The 21,598-nt window shown below is 40.4% G+C and overlaps 1 protein-coding gene across 5 annotated transcripts in view; it reads right to left on the bottom strand.

The window, feature by feature from the left end:
• The window catches only part of LOC145389558 (calcitonin gene-related peptide type 1 receptor-like), a 1,052,335-nt gene that overhangs the window by 605,723 nt on the left and 425,014 nt on the right, over positions 1 to 21,598 (bottom strand). For all 5 annotated transcript variants that reach the window (XM_080264831.1, XM_080264825.1, XM_080264822.1 and 2 more), the window contains one exon: positions 12,421 to 12,588. In XM_080264831.1, coding sequence (XP_080120957.1) covers positions 12,421 to 12,588 — 168 coding nt within the window. The remainder of the gene's footprint in view (positions 1 to 12,420; positions 12,589 to 21,598) is intronic.

The raw sequence follows: 21,598 nt of genomic DNA, 5'->3' as shown, positions 1-21,598 counted from the left end.
GACTATTCGACACTAAGGATGATGGCTATTGGAAAATGAACTATGATTTTGCCCCACGTTAGTAAAGTTGGTTCATGAGGATGCCATATAAGGTTTCCATGTATGAAGTATTGTTATTATACGAATATGAAGATAAGAACTGATTAATGTGGAGGGGATTTCATGAACTATACTGATCATTTAAGATTTTATTAAGCTCGTCCTTCACGGTAATTTTTTGATGAAGTGGATAGTAACTAATCATGTCGATAATTATTCAGTATATCTATCGCTTCATCCTTCGCTCCGGCCTATCTGTTTACTTATCTCTCTGATAATCAGTCTATCTCAATCAATATGTCAGTCTTAAAGGAAAATCTAGAAGGGAAGGGAGGCCAAGGCTTAAAATAGATGTAAGATGAGAGATTGATGAAGATGGAGGAGGAGGCGGAAGAGTAGGCGACGTGAGGGAAAGGAGGAAGAGGCAGATAGATGATGAATGTTGGAGCAAAGAGAGAGAGAGAGAGAGAGAGAGAGAGATGGGAGATGGGAGAGTTTGAAGGAATAAGAAAAAAAGGATGAGAAAAAATGAAATATAGAATATGGGAAGGAGGATGGGAAACACGAACAAGAAAGACAGATAAATAACGAGAAAAAGGACAGAAAACGATGAGGAAATAATGGATGGAGGATGAAAGATTAAGAAAGATAAACGAAAAGTACAAAAGACAGAAAAATAAAAAGGTGAATAACAAAGGAGAGAAAAAGGATGGAGCGACGAGAAAGTGGAAGAGAGGGAAGATGACGAGTAAAAAAGAGGGAGGAAAGAGAGGGTGAAGAAAAGCAGGAAAGACTACGCGATAACAAAGGAAGAAAGGAAGAGGAGGAGGAGGAGGAAAAGGAGGAGGAGGAGGAGGAGGAGGAGGGAGGGAGGGAGGGAGGGAGGAGAAAATGAGATTTAGGGGCAAAAAGAGAAAACAGTGGAGGAAATGAAGAGTAGGAAAGGGCAAAATCGCAAGAAAAGAGGAGAAAAAAACGGGGAAGTTAAGGTGAGGGGAAAAAATGAAGGGAAAGCAAAGCAAGGAAAAGGGGAAAAAGGTAGACCAGGTAAGTGAGAGAGAATGGAGAGGGAAGAGAGGGACAAAAGAAGGGGAATAGGGAGATACTAGATAAGAAAAAGAGGAGCAGAGAGGAGAATAAATAAAGTGGTGGAGGGATACTTTGGAGGAATAAAGGAGGAGGTCTATGGGGGGAAATAAGAATAGAAATATTGTATGAAATGGGATTGGAGGTAGAAAAAACAGAGAAAATTTTTTGGACGGGAAAAATAAGTGACGAGAAGAGGAAGAGAAGAAGTGAGGGAAGGAGAGAGGAAAGAAGCTAAGAGAAGAGGAAGGTGGAGACAGGATAAAAAATAGGGTAGGAGGAAGGAAGGAAGGAAGGACAGCAGGGGGAGAGAGAAAAAAGAAAGGACAAGAGAGGAAGGGAAGGCAAGCAGGAAGGGAGAGCGTGTGTGTGTGTGTGTGTGTGTGTGTGTGTGTGTAAGAGAGAGAGAGAGAGAGAGAGAGAGAGAGAGAGAGAGAGTCCAGGAATTACAGCAGTACAAAGGAGAACCAAGTAAGGAAACAGCCACACACCTACGAGCCTTTTCTTGAACGATGGTCGCAGAATAGCTATGATTAAGAGATAAAGCTAAGAGCCGAAGACAAGGTTAGAAAAGGAAGGAGAATAGCGTAGGAAGGAAGGACGGTGTGGCGAACTTAGAAATACTCAGTGTGTGAAGCTCCCTTTGTGTGTACTGTGTGTGTGTGTAGGGGGAGTGGAGTATCATGTTCAGTTTTAAGCTAGACTTGACAGAGCCAAACTTTGCCGAACTTAACCAAACCTATGTCTAACCAAACTTAACCCTACCTCAGCAAACCAAACCTAAACTAATCCTGAGCAATGAAACGGATTAGAAATTGACAGGAGAAGCAAGGCTTCTTCTTTTTTTTTAGGCCTATCGACCACTGGGGCCAAAGCTCCTGGTCATTAAGGCAATATATATATGTACATACATATACACATACAGTATATACACACACACACACACACACACACACACACACACATCCATGCTTATAAACATAAACACTTTCAAGCACACGTACACACACACACATATATATATATATATATATATATATATATATATATATATATATATATATATATATAATAATTTTTATTTTTTTTATTTTTTGGATTTTTATTTATTAATTTTTATATTTCTTAACCTGACATTATAAACATAAATGCCTAATCTAAAGAACCTGAAGCTAATCATCTAACTGACAAATCGCTAACCTATACTAAATCCTAAAGAGACAAATAACTAATCCTACACTAATGGTAAAAAGACCTCGACCAAGACGGCACGGCGGTCACTGGCAACTTCAAGGCAACATTATTGTCAAGTTACGTCAGGTTATTTTGAGGCAGGTTAAGCTAGGTTTATTTACTTTAATGTGGTTAAGTATCGTGCTCCTCTCTCCCTCCACCCTCATTCATGCGCACTGACTCAAAGGGAGCTCTGAGCGTGAAGGAGGTCTGAGAGCGTGACAAGACAAAAACGAAAGAGAAAAAAATACCTAACTTGAAGAGGAGAAGAGGGAGGAGGACAGAGGGAAAGAGAGATGCCAAGACCTGCAAGTGAAAATGAGGCACACCCAGCAGCATAAAACTCTCTTGGTAACTTTACAGCAAAGGTGAGGGGGAAAATGTGCTGTAAAAGAAACAGGCGTATCTTGCTCCTGAGGAACGAAGGAACCCCCCAAAAAGGCAAATTCTTCGACAGGTGGATGTGTCAAGCTGGCGGAATATGGGGTTTTGTGAAATGTCAAGAAATAAAAAAGTATTCTGGGTAATATCTACAGTCATACAGCAAGCAAATCCTTACATCATAAAATATATATATATATATATATATATATATATATATATATATATATATATATATATATATATATATATGTGTATATATATATATATTTCATATTTCAGAATTCTCAGTGCGGTAAATTGGAGGATATTCCCCCCCCCCCTCTCTCTCTAATTCTGTCCTAGTCAATTATGGAAAACAGGAAGTGCATAACAGCGTCTTGCTCCTCCCTTGACGGAAAGATGGAAAATGGAACAGGTAAGGTGTCAGGTAAGGGAGCTTGGTGAAGGGGAAGGGATCGAGGGAGAAAAATGGAGTTGGGGAAAAATAAGGGGAGGGGGGACAGGGTAGAGGAGGGATTTGAGGTTTAGATGAGAGGGAGGAAGAAGTAAGACAGGAAGAAAAGAAGGAAAAAGGAAAGAGGGAAGGGCAGAGGAAAGGAAGAGAGAAAAATAGATGTGAGATGAAAAATGAGGGGAGAGAGGATGAAAAAATGATCAGATTGAGGGAGATGTCAAATGAAGGAAAAAGGGAAAAGGCGAAGGAAAAGCGTGAAAGAATGAATGAATGAATGAAAGAAGAAAGTAAGGTCTGATGAATGTATGACTAAAGGAAAGAGGGAAAGGAGACATGTTTGAAGCATTATGACACAAATAACTAAATGGTGGACGAAAAAATGAAGGAGAGATTAGAGGTCTGGCGAAAGAAGGAAGTAAAAAAAAAGAAACAAAAGGCTGAATGTTAGAATGAAGAAAAACACGAAAGAAAAGAAACAGATCTGAAGAAAGAAGGAATACATGGAGGAAGACCTGAAGAAAAAAAATGAAGGAAAGAACATTAGATGAAGGAAAGAAGGAAGGGAGAGAACTTAGATAAAGGAAGGAATGTTAGATGAGGATATGACGGAAGGAGAAACCAGATGATGGAAGGAAGAGAGGTCACATGAAGAAAGGAATGAAGAAGTGGGATGTAAGAAGCAACGAATGACAGAGGTAATGTAAAGTAAAAAAGAGGCCAGTTGATTGAAGGAAGGAAGAATGGTTAGATAACAGAAGGAAGGAAATGGTAAGGTTAAAAAAGCAATGAATAAAGGAGTGGATGTAGAGGTGAAGAACGGAATAAAGGGGAGGGAGGTCAGATGAATGAAGGAGTAAAGAATATATCAGATGAAGGAGAAAAGAAGGAAGGCTGGTTAGATGAAGCAATGAAGAAAGGGAGGTAATTGAATGAAGGAAGGGTGGAAAGAAAGCTGAAAGAGAAGTGAGGTGAAAGGAGGAGGGAGGATGAGAGATCAATAGGACAGAAGGAGGAAAAGAAGGAACGAACAAAAGAAGAGGGTTAAAGGAAAGAATGAGGGTACTGTAAGTTAGAAGAAGGAATGAATAAAGAAGGCTAGATGGAGGAAATGAAAGGAGAACGGTGTCTTGAATGAATAACTGATGGATGGAAAGAAGGAAAAATTATATGATGGAAGAAAGGGATGGAGGAGACTGCGGATGAAGGAAAGAATAAAGAACAGATGAGAGGCCAAAGAAAAGAATCAAAGAGAAGGACGAAAGGAAGACAGGCAGGGAGAGATGAAGTGAAGGATGGAAGGAAGGAAAGAAGGAAGAGATGTCATATAAAAGTAGTAACGAAGTAAGAGTTTATATGAAGGAAGAATAGGAGACGATATAAAGAAAGGAAGGAACAGAGGCCAGATGAAGGAAGGAGGGGAGGAAGGAAGGAAGCAATGAGATAGGCCATGAAGGAAGTAATGAAAGAATGAAGAAAGGTGAGGTGGAGGACACTCCCTGAGGTAAATGTCAAATTACCATAGGCTATAACCTGCCGAGTCCATGTTTCTTTCTCCTTCCTTCCATCCTCCTTCCTTCTCTCTCTCTCTCTCTCTCTCTCTCTCTCTCTCTATCTGTATCTTTTCACACCATATACGAGTAATCCAAGGCGCCATCTTCCTCTCTTGTCAATCTTCATTGCCATAATTTCTCTCTCTCTCTCTCTCTCTCTCTCTCTCTCTCTCTCTCTCTCTCTCTTTGTTTTGCCATTCCATTGGCCTGCCATTATCGGAAGGATTTTTCTCCGTTATTATCCCTTCCTCCCTCCTCTCTCTCAATATCCAATGTTTTTATCCACTCCTCTCCACATTCCTTCGGGTTATCACCTTCTCCGTTTCTCTGTGTACGTTTGTGTGTGCATGTATGTATGTATGTACTGGTGTGTGTGTGTGTGTGTGTGTGTGTGTGTGTGTGTGTGTGTGTGTGTGTGTGTGTGGAGATAGATAGATAGATAGAGAAAGAGAGAGAGAGAGAGAGAGAGAGAGAGAGAAGAGAAGAGAAGAGAGAGAGAGAGAGAGAGAGAGAGAGAGAGTTAAGCCTGCAGCACTTTTACATATTTATTTTGAACTACAGCCACTGGTTTGTCATAATGTCCATCACGTTTACATAATTACGAGGTACGGTATTATGCAGGTCACAGGTAATCAATTAAGAGCACTATTACTTGTCGAATAATTAACTACGATTTTACTGAGTGTTGATTAGTTTTCCAGGAATGTAAGACGAAAAGATTAATTTCTCTTACTGATACCAAAGCAAGAACAGAGTCCTTAATTCCATCTCCCCGTTGACTTATAGCTGATTATTTCCCTGTCATTTTCAGGCGAGTTAGAGAATTAAGTAAAGATCTCCCGTACTGAACAGGTTGGAAAAAAATCCGTCTAATAACTCCAGATCGAAATGAGTCTCCAAAGATAAGTTATTCTCTGACAGAAAAAATATTACCCCCCAGAAATTCGTCAGTGAAGTAAGAAAATACTATTACATTTTTTTACTTGTCTTTTACTTATCTGAGTGAACCATGTGTGCCTTGACATACCTTTGCCTGAGCCCCAGCAGGAACAGGGTTAATTGTAGCAGATGATTATAAGACAGTGCAATTGTATCCATTTCTATGGTTTTCCTTTATGTTTATATGTAGTTGCAGTTACGACAAGAAATAATAATCATACTATATTAAGGTGTGAGTTTCAGTACTTCTTGATTTGTAGTCTTGAGTCTCTCTCTCTCTCTCTCTCTCTCTCTCTCTCTCTCTCTCTCTCTCTCTTCCCCTGAGAAACCCGTGCCTCTTCTCTTTCTCTCACCTTTCCTTTAACCTTCTTCATTATTACCCTTTTCTGCACACGCGAACTCTCCACACCACATGCACTTACCATCCTCCTTCTCACTCTCTCTCTCTCTCTCTCTCTCTCTCTCTCTCTCTCTCTCTCCTCTCTCACTCCTTATCTCCCCAGTTGCCCTCCTACAATGTCCTCATATACCAAGCACGAGAATTCGGCTCACCTTCCAATTCGGTTTCTGAGAGCTCATGGGAGGATATCAGCTGGCACCAAGAGACTTCGCCTAATAGTCACATTTCGGTCTTATTCCTCCCTCCGTTAAGTGGATTCGGTATTTCCACTTCGGCTTCTAGAAATAACTGTTCTCCTCCGAAATTGCTATTGGGCTCAAGTGGTGGGTTTTGGGTATGTGGCTGGATCATCATTTGGAGTAATTTATTCATGGGTTTTAAATTACGTTTGAAATGTGATGGTAAGGACAAATTTACCTCGATTATCAATTTCCTCCATTGTTGTAAGAAAAAATTACTTGTTTTTCCATACCCGGTGTATTTTTAGTGCTTTGTGATATTTTTTCTTATTATTAAAGTTGGGGTGAATAATGGACGATCTTTGTCATGAATATAATCGTCTGGGGACAGCAAGCTTAAATTTAATATATAACGTCACTGACATAAAAGGTGCTTAACAACCCCATTTCAGTCAAATCATTTATCCTCCTTTTCAGCTAATTACACTACTCGACAAGAATTTCAGTTCAGAGACAAAAATGGGTATCCCAAGGCAATAATGTGGCGTTGATTTTCAAATATGTGAGACATGTGATGTGGTGTGTGGGAGGAAGATAAGACGGAGGGGGGTGCAAGGAACAGCGTGGTGGACTGAAGAGGTGAGACAGGCTGTGGCACAAAAGAAGAAAGCATACAATGAACGGATGAGAAACAGGGGCGTGGAAGAAGTTGAGAGGCGGATGAGAGAATTATATGTAGAAAGAAAGAGAGAGGTGAAAAGATTAGTAAGAGAGAGTAAGAAGAGAGTGGATGAGGAATTTGGAAGGAATTTGAGTGTAAAGTGGGGGGGACTGTAAGAAAATGTTCTGGAAAGAGGTGAAGAAAGTAAGACAGGGTGGAAGTGAGGTTAGCAGGGGAGTGAAAGATAAAAATGGAAGATTACTAGTGGAGAAGGGAGAAAAAGTGAGCAGATGGAGAGAACACTTTAAGGAATTGTTGAACATACAGGATGGAAGTAATGCGAGTATAAGTGGCTGGGGAATGGCTAGGAGAAGGAGGGAGGTGAGAAGACAGGAAGAAATCAGTAGGATAGAAGTTGTGGAAGCAATGAAGAAAGTTAAATTGGGGAAAGCCCCAGGAACTGATGGAGTGTGTGGTGAAATGCTGAAGCATGGGGGAGAGATTGTAGTAGAATGGATGTGGAAGATGTGTAGATTGGCTTGGGAGGAAGGTAGAGTCCCGGAGGATTGGAAGTCAGGTATAATTATTCCCTTGTACAAAGGAAAAGGGGAAAAAGAAGTGTGTGGTAATCATAGGGGCATCTGTCTTCTTAGTATAATAGGAAAAGTGTATGGTAGGATACTTATTGACAGAGTTAGAGAAAGAACAGAGGAATTAGTTGGAGAAGAACAGGGAGGCTTTAGGAAGGGAAGAGGTTGTGTAGATCAGATATTCATTCTTAGATCTTTAGTGGAAAAGTTTCTAGAGAAGAGAAAGAAGTTGTATGTGGCCTTCATGGATTTGGAGAAAGCATATGACAGGGTGGATAGACAAGGATTGTGGAAAGCATTAAGAATGTATGGAGTAGATGGGAAGTTGTTGAATGCTGTGAAGAGCATGTATGATGGTGCTAAGACTGCAGTGCGTGTGGATGGTGAACTAGGTGAATTTTTCTCTTTAAAGGTTGGGTTGAAACAGGGATGTGTCATGTCTCCATGGTTGTTCAATCTGTACATGGATGGGGTAATAAAAGAGGTACAAGGTAGGGTAGTGGATGTTGGAGTGGCCCTGGTGAGAGAGGATAGTGTTTGGAAACTCCCTGTACTGTTGTTTGCAGATGATACTGTGTTGTTGAGTGAAGACGAAGGGAAGCTGCAAGGTTTGGTGGATGAGTTTGGGAGAGTGTGTAAGAAACGGAATCTAAAGGTGAATGTAGGGAAGAGTAAAGTGATGGTCTTTGAGAGAGGTGAAGTCAGTGAATGTACAGCGAGGTTGGATGGTGAGGAATTGGAAAATGTGAGTACGTTTAAGTACTTGGGTAGTGTGATGAGTAAGGATGGAGGTTTGGAAGGTGAAGTGCTTGAAAGGGTACAGCGGGGAAGAAAGGTTGCTGGTTCTTTGAAAGCAGTGATAAGAAACAGGGAAGTGAGCATGGAAGTGAAAAAGTTACTACAAGACAGTATTGTGATACCAACTCTAACCTATAGAAGTGAAGCTTGGACGTTGTTGGAAAGACACAAGTCAAGAGTGAGAGCAGTGGAAATGAGTTATTTAAGAGGAGCATGTGAAGTCACATGGAGAGACAGGCTGACGAATGAGGATATAAAAGAGCGTTCTGGTGTGGATGTGGATGTGATAGGAAGCGTTATGAGGAACACACTGAGGTGGTTTGGCCATGTGGAGAGGATGGAGGGTGAGAGACTGACGAAGAGAGAGTATGTGAGTGAGGTGGAGGGGGAAAGAGGGAGGGGGAGGCCGAGGATGAGATGGAGGGATGGGGTGGAGAGGTATATGAGAGAGGGGGGTGTGAGTTGGGAGCAGGGCAGTGAAATGGCGGGGGACAGGGCGACGTGGAGGCGTTTTGTTTGTGGCCACCCCAAACGGGATTGAGGCGTCTGGCAATAGACAGATAGATAGATTTCAAATATGATGCTCATTTTGCCCTAGCACGAAGTTTTTCTAAACTCACTACCCGCACGCGCATCCCTATAGTACAGTGGTACTTCTTTTCACAGCTTATTCGTCATATATATATATATATATATATATATATATATATATATATATATATATATATATGCGCGTTATAATATCCAATATATAGAGTGCCAGTTGTTTATATCTACTGTCTTAAGTATGTCTGCGTAAATTCACTATGGTTAATATGACTCTTATTTCAGATTTATGAGTTGACAATGCCTCGCGCATGTGTCAACGACCCTCTATGTGGAAGTCTGACTCCAAACATGCAGAAATGGATGATCACGTTTCTTGTAAAGACAGCTTATTTGCATTTTTTTGGCGTTAAGATTGGCGACCAAGACAAAAGATGGGAGCCCCTTATCTGCTTCGTGAATTGTTTAACCTCTCTTCACGAATGGCTATCAGGAAGGAAAACACGGATGCTTTTCAGTTCCCATGGTGCTGAAAGAACCTAGTGACCACACAACAGACTGCTACTTTCGCATGACAAAAGTTGAGGAATTTTCTTTCAAAAACAGAAACAGCATTGTTTATCCAAATTTACTGTTGGCAATAGGACCGGTCGATCACATGGAGAACCAAGGGCGCCAACAAATTAATGTGTATTCCAGACTTCACATGATGATGAATATGGACAGGCATCAGGAGCAGCTGCCCCTGATTCTGATTTCGAATGTCAGTCATCTGGCAAAGTATCCCATCTACAGTAGTCACCCAAGGCGACCTTTATGATCTTGTACGTGACCTAAATTTATCAAAACAGTAGTTAGAACTGCTTGGTTCGAGATTGCAAGAACGGAACTTGTTGCATCCAGACGCAAAGGCGACAAGTTTCAGAAAGCGGCAACAAAATTTGGAACATGTTTTCAAGTCAGAAGGAGGAGTATGTTACTGTGACAATATTGCAGGTCTGTTCGAATACTTGGGAAGGATTGTCGATCCTGAAGAATGGCAACTTTTTACTGATTCCAGCTAATCAGGTCTGAAGGCTGTTCTCCTCCCCACTGGGAACATGTTTCCCAGTGTAACACTTGTTGTAGCTCCTGAAATGAAGGAAACGTACGAATCGATGCAAGAATTCCCCGTTTTGACTGAGTACGACGAATTCCGATGAAAACGCTGGAGCGATTAGTAAGTGATTGCCATGCTACTTGGAGTACAAGGTTTCATGAAACACTTTGGCTTCCTGTGTTTATGGGACAGCCGTGATATGAAGCAGCACAACATCCAGCGTAAGTGACCTCCCCGAAGTTCCTACGAAGCTGGTTTACACAACGTATGGAACGAACCTCTCGTCCATGCAGAAGATATCATACTTCCGCGATTTCACATCAAGTAAGGCTTGATGAAAAACTCCGTCAAAGCCTTGGATAAGACAGGGCCAGCCTTCGCACACCTGAATAAAGTCTCCCCTGAGAATAGCGACGCCAAATTGAAAGAAGGCATTTTCTTTGGGCCAAAAATTCGTAGCCTCATGAAAGAGAGTCATTTCGATGCATCCATCGAGGCAGACGAACTTAGGACTTGGAGGTCTCTCAAGAAAATTTTTGCTGGTTGTCTGGGCAACAATCGCAGACTCGCAGTGAAGGTTACGTAGAAATCGTCGAAGAGCTTCTGGTTGCGCACCATAAAACTGATGCCGCATGTCCATTAAAATTCATTTTCCTCACTCGCATATTGGCTTTTTCCGAAGAACTTGGGTGATGTTAGTGACAAACAGGGTGAACATTTTCACAAGGATATTGCTGAAATGATAAAAAAGACACCAAGGTAGATTGGCGCTGGTATGATGGCAGGCTATTGTTGATGCTGACACGGGAAACCGGTGAAGTGAACAAAAAGAAATCATAAAAAGCCGTGCTATGAGTACCTGTATTCACAGCGAAATTTACATACAGCTGTGGAATAATACACTTTATTTGGTTTCTGTATATTGCTTTACATCCCAGTAAATGTTTCTCGATTTAAAATGTATTCCCTGCATAACCAGACGACAGAAGCATAGTGATTTCAAGGCTAAATTTGAGAAAATCTGTGCATGATTGAGAATAAGTAAACACACATTAAATCTGTAATCAGTACCGTCAGTTTAACCCAAATCACCCATTCTCATTTCCTAAATAGATAAAAAGTTGAAATTTGTCTAGTAGTGTTCTTTAATTCTTCATCCATTAATCAGTTACAACTTTGCTCTTCTAATAGTTTAGTTAGTATCTGCTTTTGTCACTCCCCCCTTCTCTCTCTCTCTCTCTCTCTCTCTCTCTCTCTCTCAGGTTTTCTTCCTTGATATAGTTCTCCCTCCTTTCCTTCCTGATTCCATCTCTTTTAACATTTATTGTTTTTAATTTCGTTACAGCAAACTATACTGATCTAGCTTCAGACCCGCCGCCTTATTGCAAAAAAATACCCCCGCTGTATGAGACAGCCCTAGCATGTATTCAATATGGACTGTGCGTGTTAGCGCCTAAGTGGTGACACGTGGAGGTGTATAGTATCTAGGACGACTACTGGGCCTTGAGAACAGGGAGTAAAGCCTATGCCCATAGTCGGACACATAAAAAATAAAAAATCCTCTCTCTCTCTCTCTCTCTCTCTCTCTCTCTCTCTCTCTCTCTCTCTCTCTCTCTCTCTCTCTCTCTCTCTCTCTCTCTCTCTCTCTCTCTCTCTCTCCCATTTCCCTCCTCCCTTTTAACCCAGCCTCCCTGTTTCTTACATTCCGTCCCCGCCATATCTCACTGCTCGCATCATTTCCTCCATGCATCCCTCTCCGCCCCCTCCCTCATTACACCTTACCCCATTTCGTTATATCACTCGTCTATTTTTCACACATTCTTACTCAACAGTCAGCCATACTATCATTCGCATAGGCGAATTCACAGTCTTTTTCAGGGCTATTCTTTTTGTGCCTTCAATATCCACTAGTATCGTTCTGATGCAAACTTTGTCGTTAGTGAAATGGTGAACATGATATACAAGAAAACATAGGGATATTACATGCAAAATGAACAGCTGAAGAGCGGGTGCTACGAAAGCTAAGTCAGTAGGAACACAGTTTCTGTCACCACCTCTTGACTTGCTATTGTATTACCTTCTATATCGTAAATAATAATGAAAAGATAAAACTAACTTCACGCAGTCTTTATCGTTTATCAGAATCCCATACATCTTCAGGTGATCAAAGCAACATGTCTATATACAAACCAAAGAACATAGCCCAGTGAAAGTCTCTTTACCATAATTAATTACTACTTACGTCACTAACATCACGTCTTTCATTAGTAATCGATTCAAGTGTATGCTGTTATTAAGCAATGCCCTTGTCGGTGAGTAAATCAGTCATCACCACTCTCACTCCAATCGTCTTTACATTCAGTGAAATCCGCATTTGAAACTGAAATCAAAGCCCGTAAATGAAAAATACAAAGCAACTAAATCAAATGCAAATATTTTAAATCTAAGTGGATGCTACTCACCAAAACTGGGTGAGGGCGTGGGCATGCTGGCGTGTAGGGAGTGACATTCCATCTCCCTCCTGGCCACCTCGTCCGCCTTGCTGAGGATGGCCGTGATGGAGGGCCCCGAGGAATTGCCCTGGCGCCCATCATCATCTTCATCCCACCGCAGCTCCCCGAGAGTGGTGTCTGTGGAGAAAAAAGGAGAAGAAAGAAATTAATCACCAGAGGAAGACTTAATTACCACAAAGGACGGGAAAAATTAATCATCAGTTGAAGAGACATACCCATCGTCAACAATTCATCCCTAACATATCGCCCCCCAAATGGTATATGTAGTGGAAAAGAGAAATAAAAGTCAGCTTCATTATCGCCCGTGCTTATTCCTATAACTGAAAACAATTATTGTCACCATCAAAATGGGAAAAAATAATCACCATCTCACCGTACTTCCTCCATAGTGGTTTTTGTAGTGGAGGGAAGAATGAGATGAATAAGTTATCTTCTTTATTTAGGAAACTTAGTGTCACCAGCATCATTAAATATAGATATCTCATTATCATCATCACCATCACCCCATCACATCTCCCTCAAAGTGGTATCTGCAGAGGGAGAAAAAAATAATTCATCTTTATCATCTGGGGAAATTATCAGCAGCAGCATCACCATCACAGTATATCGCCCAAAGTGGAGTGTTGCAGGAGAGAGTAAAGTCATCATCATCATCATCAATCCACTACAGCTTCCCCAGAATGCTGTCTGTGGAAAGTGATAGAGAAAATATGAATATGTGATTAAATTACCCTGATGTTTATCGTCATTATCATCTTACCTTAGTTTCCTCTTAGTGATTTTTGTGGAAGGGGAGAGGAAAACATCATCACCAGCATCACTATTACCTAATCCCTTCATCCTTGTGTGTGTGTGTGTGTGTGTGTGTGTGTGTGTGTGTGTGTGTGTGTGTGTGTGTGTGAAAAGGAAAATAATCATTGTCATCATCCAGTCTCTGTCCTCCTACTGTAGCTCACAAAAACCGATTCTGTTTAGAGGTTGAAGAAAATATCATCATCATCATCATCATCATCAACATAGCCATTACTTTCATCACTGCTCCATCCCTTCTCCCTCGTTAGCCCCCTACATTAGTTTATCTAGGGAAGTATTAGTGCAAGGAGAAGAAAATAATTCATTATCATCAAATTACGGTCATCATTATCACCCCACTCCCATCTTCATTAAATATCGTACATATTTTGCAGTTCTTCTCGCATTCTTTCCGCTCTACTAGCCCTTAAAGGAAAAATTTAATGGAAAGGCTCTTTTCCTCTTGCTTTTTTACTTATCTTTTTTTTTTTTTTTTTTCCAGATATTTTCTTGTGTGTCCGACTCTGGGCATAGGCTTCACAGCCTGCTCCCAAGGCCCAGTAGTCCTCCTACATACCATATACCTCCACATGTCACCACTTCGGCGCTAACACCCACCGTCCATGTTGAATACATGCTAGGGCTGTCTCAATCAGGACTGGTGGACTGGTATTAGCTGGGGGATTTTTATGACATGTCGGAGGGTCTTCTGGTAGATCAGTAAAGTCTGCTTTTATGAAACAAATCCTTAAACTGTTCCCTGCCCCAGCCGGGATTTAAACCTGGGTCCGGTAGGACTGCAGGCCACCACTCTACCGATTGAGCCACCGCCTCCCCCGTGTTCCGTAATTTTCTGTGAAGCTTTGATATTTCTTTTTCCTTTCTATATTTTTTTCTCTCCACTGTCTTGTTTGACTAAGTGTCCTCACTCTCGCTCATCTTCACTCTTGTTCACCTTTCCTCGTACATTGATTTCTGTTTGCCGTATTCTTAGAGCTGGAACCAGCAATTAACCTATTGTCTTGAATTTCATATTAAACTGATCTGAATAGAAAAATGAAGGGCTGTACTTCATTAAGACACTCTCTCTCTCTCTCTCTCTCTCTCTCTCTCTCTCTCTCTCTCTCTCAATACATATATATATATATATATATATATATATATATATATATATATATATATATATATATATATATATATATATATATATATATATATATATATATAATATTATTTAGCCATGGATATGTGAGAGATGTGTCCCAGGCTATCTTTATGCCTCCTTTTACGCCCAGCTTCCTCCCAGCCTATCTCCGCCTGGTTATTGTGTGTGTGTGTGTGTGTGTGTGTGTGTGTGTGTGTGTGTGAGAGAGAGAGAGAGAGAGAGAGAGAGAGAGAGAGAGAGAGAGAAGGTAGATAGGTAGGTGGGTTAGGAAGGAGAGAAATAATTTTGGGGATTCTTACTCTTGTGTGTCTGCCCTCACATTATTTTTCGAAAATGGTCTTGAAATTATGGGGATATGTTTAAGGTATAAAAATTCACATCATCTTGCGCTGGAAATAAGAGTGACGTGGAAATATATATGTGGTGTGTTAACGCAGAGCAAGGCTGTTAGTTAAAATAAAGACTGAGATTAATTTGTACTGTGCTTTTTCATGTTTATGAAAGGGTAGAATGAAAGGGTAATTTCTTTCAGAGTTCTTCCATTCAAATGTGTTTTCGTCTTTGTGTTTCATAATGCTGGGAGAAGACCTCAAACAAAAAGGCTGAGTGTTATTTAGAGGACAATGTGAAGTTGGATACAATATTTGTTTTTTAGCGACGGCTTGTAACAAGATAGACTGACGTAGTGTATGTCCTGGGATGTACTTGAGATAACATAATGTATAGTGGACTGCTTAAAATACTGGAATACATTTGATGCAGGGAACAGTAATTCATGTGTAGTTGGGCAGCTTTATTCTTTATTGCCAACAATTGCTGCATGTGGATTTTACAGTGATGGTACAAGTGCGGACACTAATATCAGTCCACTTCCTTATGATGGATAACGAAACAGCAAGGAGTGACTTCAGGAACCCAACGGACTTTTCACAATACTGTACAGTATATGTATAAGATTTTCATAATTGTTCGATCAAAAATTTGAACATTATTTCTGACTACAGTTGTACAGTAGCTCCCAGAAGTATCTTTAAAGTGTGGTGCGAAGAATGGCAGAATGAACAGAATGAAACATTATTCCCGGCCACTTGTCGTCTCGGTGCGGTTGGTACGCATGGTTAGGTATCGTAGGTGGTACTGCTAATAAACACATCAACGTCACTGTGAGACTGCAAACATCCATCGACTTGTAAATGGTAACAGTTCAGCGATATTTATACCTCTGTGTTAAAGAATATAACCCATTACACACATTATACTGTGATAAATGTATTTTGGGAAACAGAGTAACTGCGACGGGCAGAGTTGCCATGTACGAAAACTGACTGCGACGGGCTGAGTTGTCATGTTCGAATATAAGTGAAGGAATTAATTCTCCGAGCTAGGCCTATATTAGACCATATAGTCCTGATTGGGTGATGAGAGCGCTAACTTTCAGCTGAATAGCTACTCAGGTGGGGCACGAACTCACAACCTCACGGTCTTGAGCTACGCACGCCACCATTGAGTCCCCCAGCCCCCCATGAATATAAGTAAAACTCAGATTATTAAACAGCATGAGAAAAATACCCATCACAATTCTTTCGTTATCACAACTACAAATAGATTAACAATCCAGAGGTTAATAACAGCCTATAGGGTCTGCATGTCGGACAATTTAACCACAATTTAACCACAATTTTACATACTACCCGAATGTGGCAATATCTCGGTGTCGGAAGGTATTGAGGTGTGGTGTTTCGTTACGTGAATGGCACAGCTTCATATTAGGTGTCGCGTCGATTGAACAGAGGTCTGGACGCAGGAGATGGATACAGTGGTTATTAAATGAATAAAAGGAGCCCCCCAAAGTGTGTTTAACCTTACCTTGTATTTATTTTAAATATGATGTCCAATATAAGAATGAATTTCGCATGTCACCTCCACAATACGGCTGGTATATCAGTGACATGGGTTTATACGCTGCTCTGGGGAATAGTTTCAGATAAGTTAATTTACTGTCTTGACATTTCATTTACCTCTACTTGTTTCTCTAATATTTTTGTGCCGTTCACATTACACTGGGTGTCATATGTCTCCCAGTCATAATCACAGATATTATATAAACACTTTCTCAAAATATATCAGTTCTGGGAAAGCTTGTATACTATTTATCTAGAGTGATGATAGCCTTGTGCTGGCACTCGTGAAAGCATTATAGATGAACCACAGAAAGAGTATCCGTGCCTATGTTAAAACGAACTAGTTGTCACCATAGTAACATCAAATATATCTACATATGACAAAGTGATTAGTATTACGTCAGTTAGAAAACGGTTTATACAATCCCAGGGCATATGCAGGTGTATGGCAACCACTCCCCAGCATGCAGGTCTACCAATTTTGTTGCCGCTTCACGCAACACGTGTCAGATACATCGTCCATTGTGTCAGAATGTATAGTACTTTTTTTTTTAAAGATACTTTTGGGAGCTACTGTGCATACCTGTAGAGTACGGCCATTACCTTTCAGCTCATTGTCACGAAACTCACTGGACCAGACTTTCCCGTCCATCCCCTCTGTTTCCCAAGTAAACTTTGAAATGCTCACAGACAGCTACACATATCGCACAAGTCAGTAAAGAGTTTGTAGGAAATTCGACGTGTGGTTAGGAAGGGAATGCAGATCTGTGACTGTCTTTTGACAGGTGTATATGGATTATTTAGGGAGCTTAATGGAGAAATGAAGGTATGAGGCGGACCTTGCTACTTGGAGTGTGAAGAGTGTGTTACCTGCCTTCCTGTATGTACAGGATTCTGTGATACTTGGGAGACGTTACAGACTGTATAATGAATTTGTGTGTGTGTGTGTGTGTGTGTGTGTGTGTGTGTGTGTGTGTGTGTGTGTGCGTGTGTCTGCGCACTGCTGAACGCACCATTATTTGTTTTTCATATGGTTTAGGAGTTGTACGAGTAAATACTGTGCAGTGTGCCTGCGTCGACCATCCTCCTCTTCCTCCCATCGCGGCGTCCCCAGGCTGTTGTTGGTGGAGGGAGGAGTAAAAAGTGGGGCATGGTAATTTACTATCCCTTGTACCTGTCCTTTTCAATTATCGGCCAATTTTGAAAGTGAGATCCTGTTAACTAACTGTGGCGATTTTTTTCTTTCTTTTTTGCATTCGCCATACTTTTCTACTTGACCTTGAATGGGAACTCATGTTACGTAAGGCATGTGCTTTTTATTTTTAACTTTTCGATTAACAGTAAGGAAAAATGAGGAATTTTGTCACTTCTCTATGTAACTGTACTTTATTTTTTTCCTGATCTTTGTCAGTTTTCACATTATGATGTACAATTCCGTATGGACTACTTATTTCCTGTTTTTTAACGCTAATATACTCCTAAATCTCAGTTTTATTCATGTTTACTTTTCTTGCCTCTTTTTTTTCTTGAGACTGCTTTCTTCCAACAGTCCAAGGATTCTTGAAACTGAAACACCACTATGCAGACAAATAGAGACGAAAGCAATATATAGTACCTCCCCAGTAGAAAAGGTCATGGAATATAGTTCTTTCACCTTGACTTGACCCAGATTTTCGTCCTTGCAGCTTATTTCACGTAGGTCATGGCAGAAAAAGACAATGCTACGACTCTGAATCCTTTCCATTATATTTCAGCGTGATTAGCGTCATATTCAGGTTAAGATGAACATGTGGAATTATATGAAGAGACAGACAGACAAATGAGGAGTAAAAGAGCGTTGTGGAGTTGATGTAGATGTGATTGAAATGTTAAGAGAAGTACACTGAGATGGTCTGATCATGTGGCGAGGATGGAGAATTAGAGACTGACTAGAAGAATGCATGTACGTGAGTGAGGTGGAGGAGGGGGAGACCAAGGATGAGATGATGGAGGGAGGGAGTGGAGAGATGTATGAGAGAGGTGGGTGTGAGTTGGAGGAAGGGCAGCCAAATGGCAGATGACAGACCGACGTGGAGATGATTTGTTTGTGGCGACTTCTTACGGGATTAAGGTATCTGGCAGTAGACAGAATACCTCTTATTCAAATTCAGCATTCAAGATGGAAAGACGGTAACTTTAGACCAAGTCAGAATAAACAAGAGAACAGTACTATGATTTAGTCTACCACCGGCCACTTCCCCATTATGTCACCGTGAACTCATCCACATTCTAACCCTTTGTTCGCATTTGTTTCGCCTTAGAATGATTGGGTGATTGTCCCTGGCTTGCGAGTGAACACTATATTGCTGCTTTGAAAATCTTTACAGCGCGTTTGACCTGACAGAGATCCCTAACCCCTTTCAGCTCACTTCATGCCCAAGTTCAGTCAGACTGGAATGTCGATTTAACTGGTCACCAAGGAAACTCATCACCACTTCATTCCTAAAGCTCAGTGAATTTTTTTGAGCCACAACTAAGTACTGAAATTGAGAGAGCGGTCCAATTTCGTCATATGAAAACAGACTGAGTACATTAGCCTCCTTTTCATTACCATCATGCATTATACGTAGGAGTCATGAAGTTATCTTACCCACTAATTAGAAGTCTGAGAATCCTTCACATATAGTTTACTTTTGTGTAAAGATAAGTAAATTTATACAAGTCAGTATAGGAAAATTCCATCTCCACTCTGATATCATACCACAAACACTAATCCCAGTTTAATAATATACCCTGTGTTAAAACATTTGCAATAAACACCCCTGACACAAACATAACCTCCTGACTTTGCGTAATGTGCACGGTACCATTCATAGCACCATCGGCTAAACGAGATCGAAATAAAGTGAAACTGGATATCCTCTTCCTTTTGTAGCGATGTATCAGTGCATATATTTTATCATGGTAACACGGTAATGAAAATGGTGGTAGGTAAATGGAGGAAGGAGTTGTTTTAGGGTATGCTTATAAACTGTGAACTGACATTTACTTTCACTATATTGTTCTATAGGTCAATGATAACTGTTGAATGTGCCTTTCTTGTTCGTTGAGATACAGTAAAGTATGGAGAAGCATTTTTTTTTTTTTTTTTTTAAGATGAAGTACGATAAGCCCTTCACTGCAGCAAAGTAGATTGTGATGTCTGTTGACGATGATGATGATGATGATGATGATACATAAAGTCAGTGATTCGCCTTACAAATGCCTCTTAGAATGATGCCGTGGCCTCAGGTCCAGAGTTCAAGGCGTGAAATGCTTAATCATACAAACAGACGCTCATTCATTATCGCAATCTACAGGCTGTTTGTACTGCAAAGTTTATAAGTGAAATCAACCCAGCTGAAGTTGCCAGTATGTTTTCAGCTGTTCTGTGTTGACATTAGGGGAGAAAGAAACAGTTCACACACACACACACACACACACACACACACACACATTCTCTCTCTCTCTCTCTCTCTTAGCCCTGACCTTCTGTCTGATAAAATACTAATGCACACCTACACACACTGCAACGGAGAGAGGAGACGTGGACGAAAAAAAAAAAAGCTGGGGGGGGGTTACGAAGACGAAAGAAAAGAGAACAGAGACGAAATGGGTTGATACTGAGCAAGAGGAGGGAGAGTGGGAGGAAGGAAAAAGGGAAAATAGTATAAAAAATGACGAGCGAAGAAAGGAAAGGAGATTTAGATCCATTATTTGAAGATGCAGATAAAAAAAAGGAAAGTGCGTAAGGAGCAATAGAGTATAATAAAACAGGTTTACTAAAAGAGAGGAGAGAGACGAAAACAAGATAATAAGCAATTGAAATGAATGAGATAGGAAGAAAAAAAGGAAAATGATCACGAAGAATGGAAAAGGAAAAAAGGTGAAGAAAGGGAGTATAATAAGAATTAAGGATGGAAGAAGAGATGAAAAACGTATATATAGATATAGTGTAGGTGGTAGGTGGGAGCGACCATCATCCATACTCATTTGGTGTTGTGCTGCCTACTTCATTCATCTTTATCAATGTTTTTCTGTGTTTGCGCTCCTCTCTTCCTATTTCTCCCAACTTTCCTGTAACTTTTTAGTACTCTTCTTTCCTTTTCAGGTGGCTTTACATTGAGTGACAAGCCTAATGGTTTCCTGTAAGAAAGGAAACCATATACAGCGCTGGGTGGTAACCATAAAATCAAGCCATACGTGTTCCTTATGTGTCAACAAGTAGGTTGGCGGAGGGTTGGTGCCCCTCCCCGTAAAACAACTACAGTGCAGGTAACTCAGACTGCCACTCCTTACGGGATTATGGCGTCTGGCTATCTATCTATCTATCTATCTATGTGTGTGTGTGTGTGTGTGTGTGTGTGTGTGTGTGTGTGTGTGTGTGTGTGTGTGAATGCTGGGAGCAGATTTTCATTAATGTATGTTAGTTAAACACGACTGCATTCATGCAACTGTTAATTTTCTGTATAATAGGCTATTCCCAATTGTCCTCACTATTGTATATATATATATATATATATATATATATATATATATATATATATGTGTGTGTGTGTGTGTGTGTGTGTGTGTGTACCGGTATATAAAATGTATTATGCATGTTCAGAGAGAGAGAGAGAGAGAGAGAGAGAGAGAGAGAGAATGATAAATCCTAGGACGAAAATAGTGAGTTACATATAGGAAAATGGTTAAGTCAAGAAGGAGAAAGAATGATGTATTGAGAAGGAAAAAAATAAAGGGAGAGAGCCACTGAGAACAAAGTACTTATGCAGACAAATGAAGTAAAAAAGAAACGCTAAAAAACGTGTCGAAGGAGAACGAGAGAATAGTGATGAAGAGTCTTGAGTGAGAGGACCAAGAAGGAAACAAGCTGAATAAAGAGGTGAAAAGAACGGATATGGAATGGGCAGACAACAGGAGAATAACCAACGGGAAAACCAAGATGGAGTTAGAAAGTACAGAAAAAAAATGGTACTAAAAAATAAAAAGCAGTGAACATTTTACCTTACGTTTTGTTGGTCTAGAATGAAATGATAAAATTTCTGTTGGTAGTGGTATTCCCTAAGCTGAATAAAAGCTTCTGAAGGGAGAAAAAAGACTTAGAAAAAACGTCTTCTTACTGAAAGTCTAAAGAGAAATTTTTAACCTGTTTTGCTAGAACTCTTTTTCCAGGCTAAGTTAAGTGACCTGAACTTCATAAAAATAAACTAAAAATTATGTCCTCGTACTTAGAAGCTTAAGTTAGGAC

The sequence above is a fragment of the Coenobita brevimanus genome, chromosome 14, assembly GCF_032717465.1.
Source record: "Coenobita brevimanus isolate Jiangsu-jjx chromosome 14, ASM3271746v2, whole genome shotgun sequence".
Taxonomy (NCBI): domain Eukaryota; kingdom Metazoa; phylum Arthropoda; class Malacostraca; order Decapoda; family Coenobitidae; genus Coenobita; species Coenobita brevimanus.
This window is presented reverse-complemented; position numbering and strand designations above follow the sequence as displayed.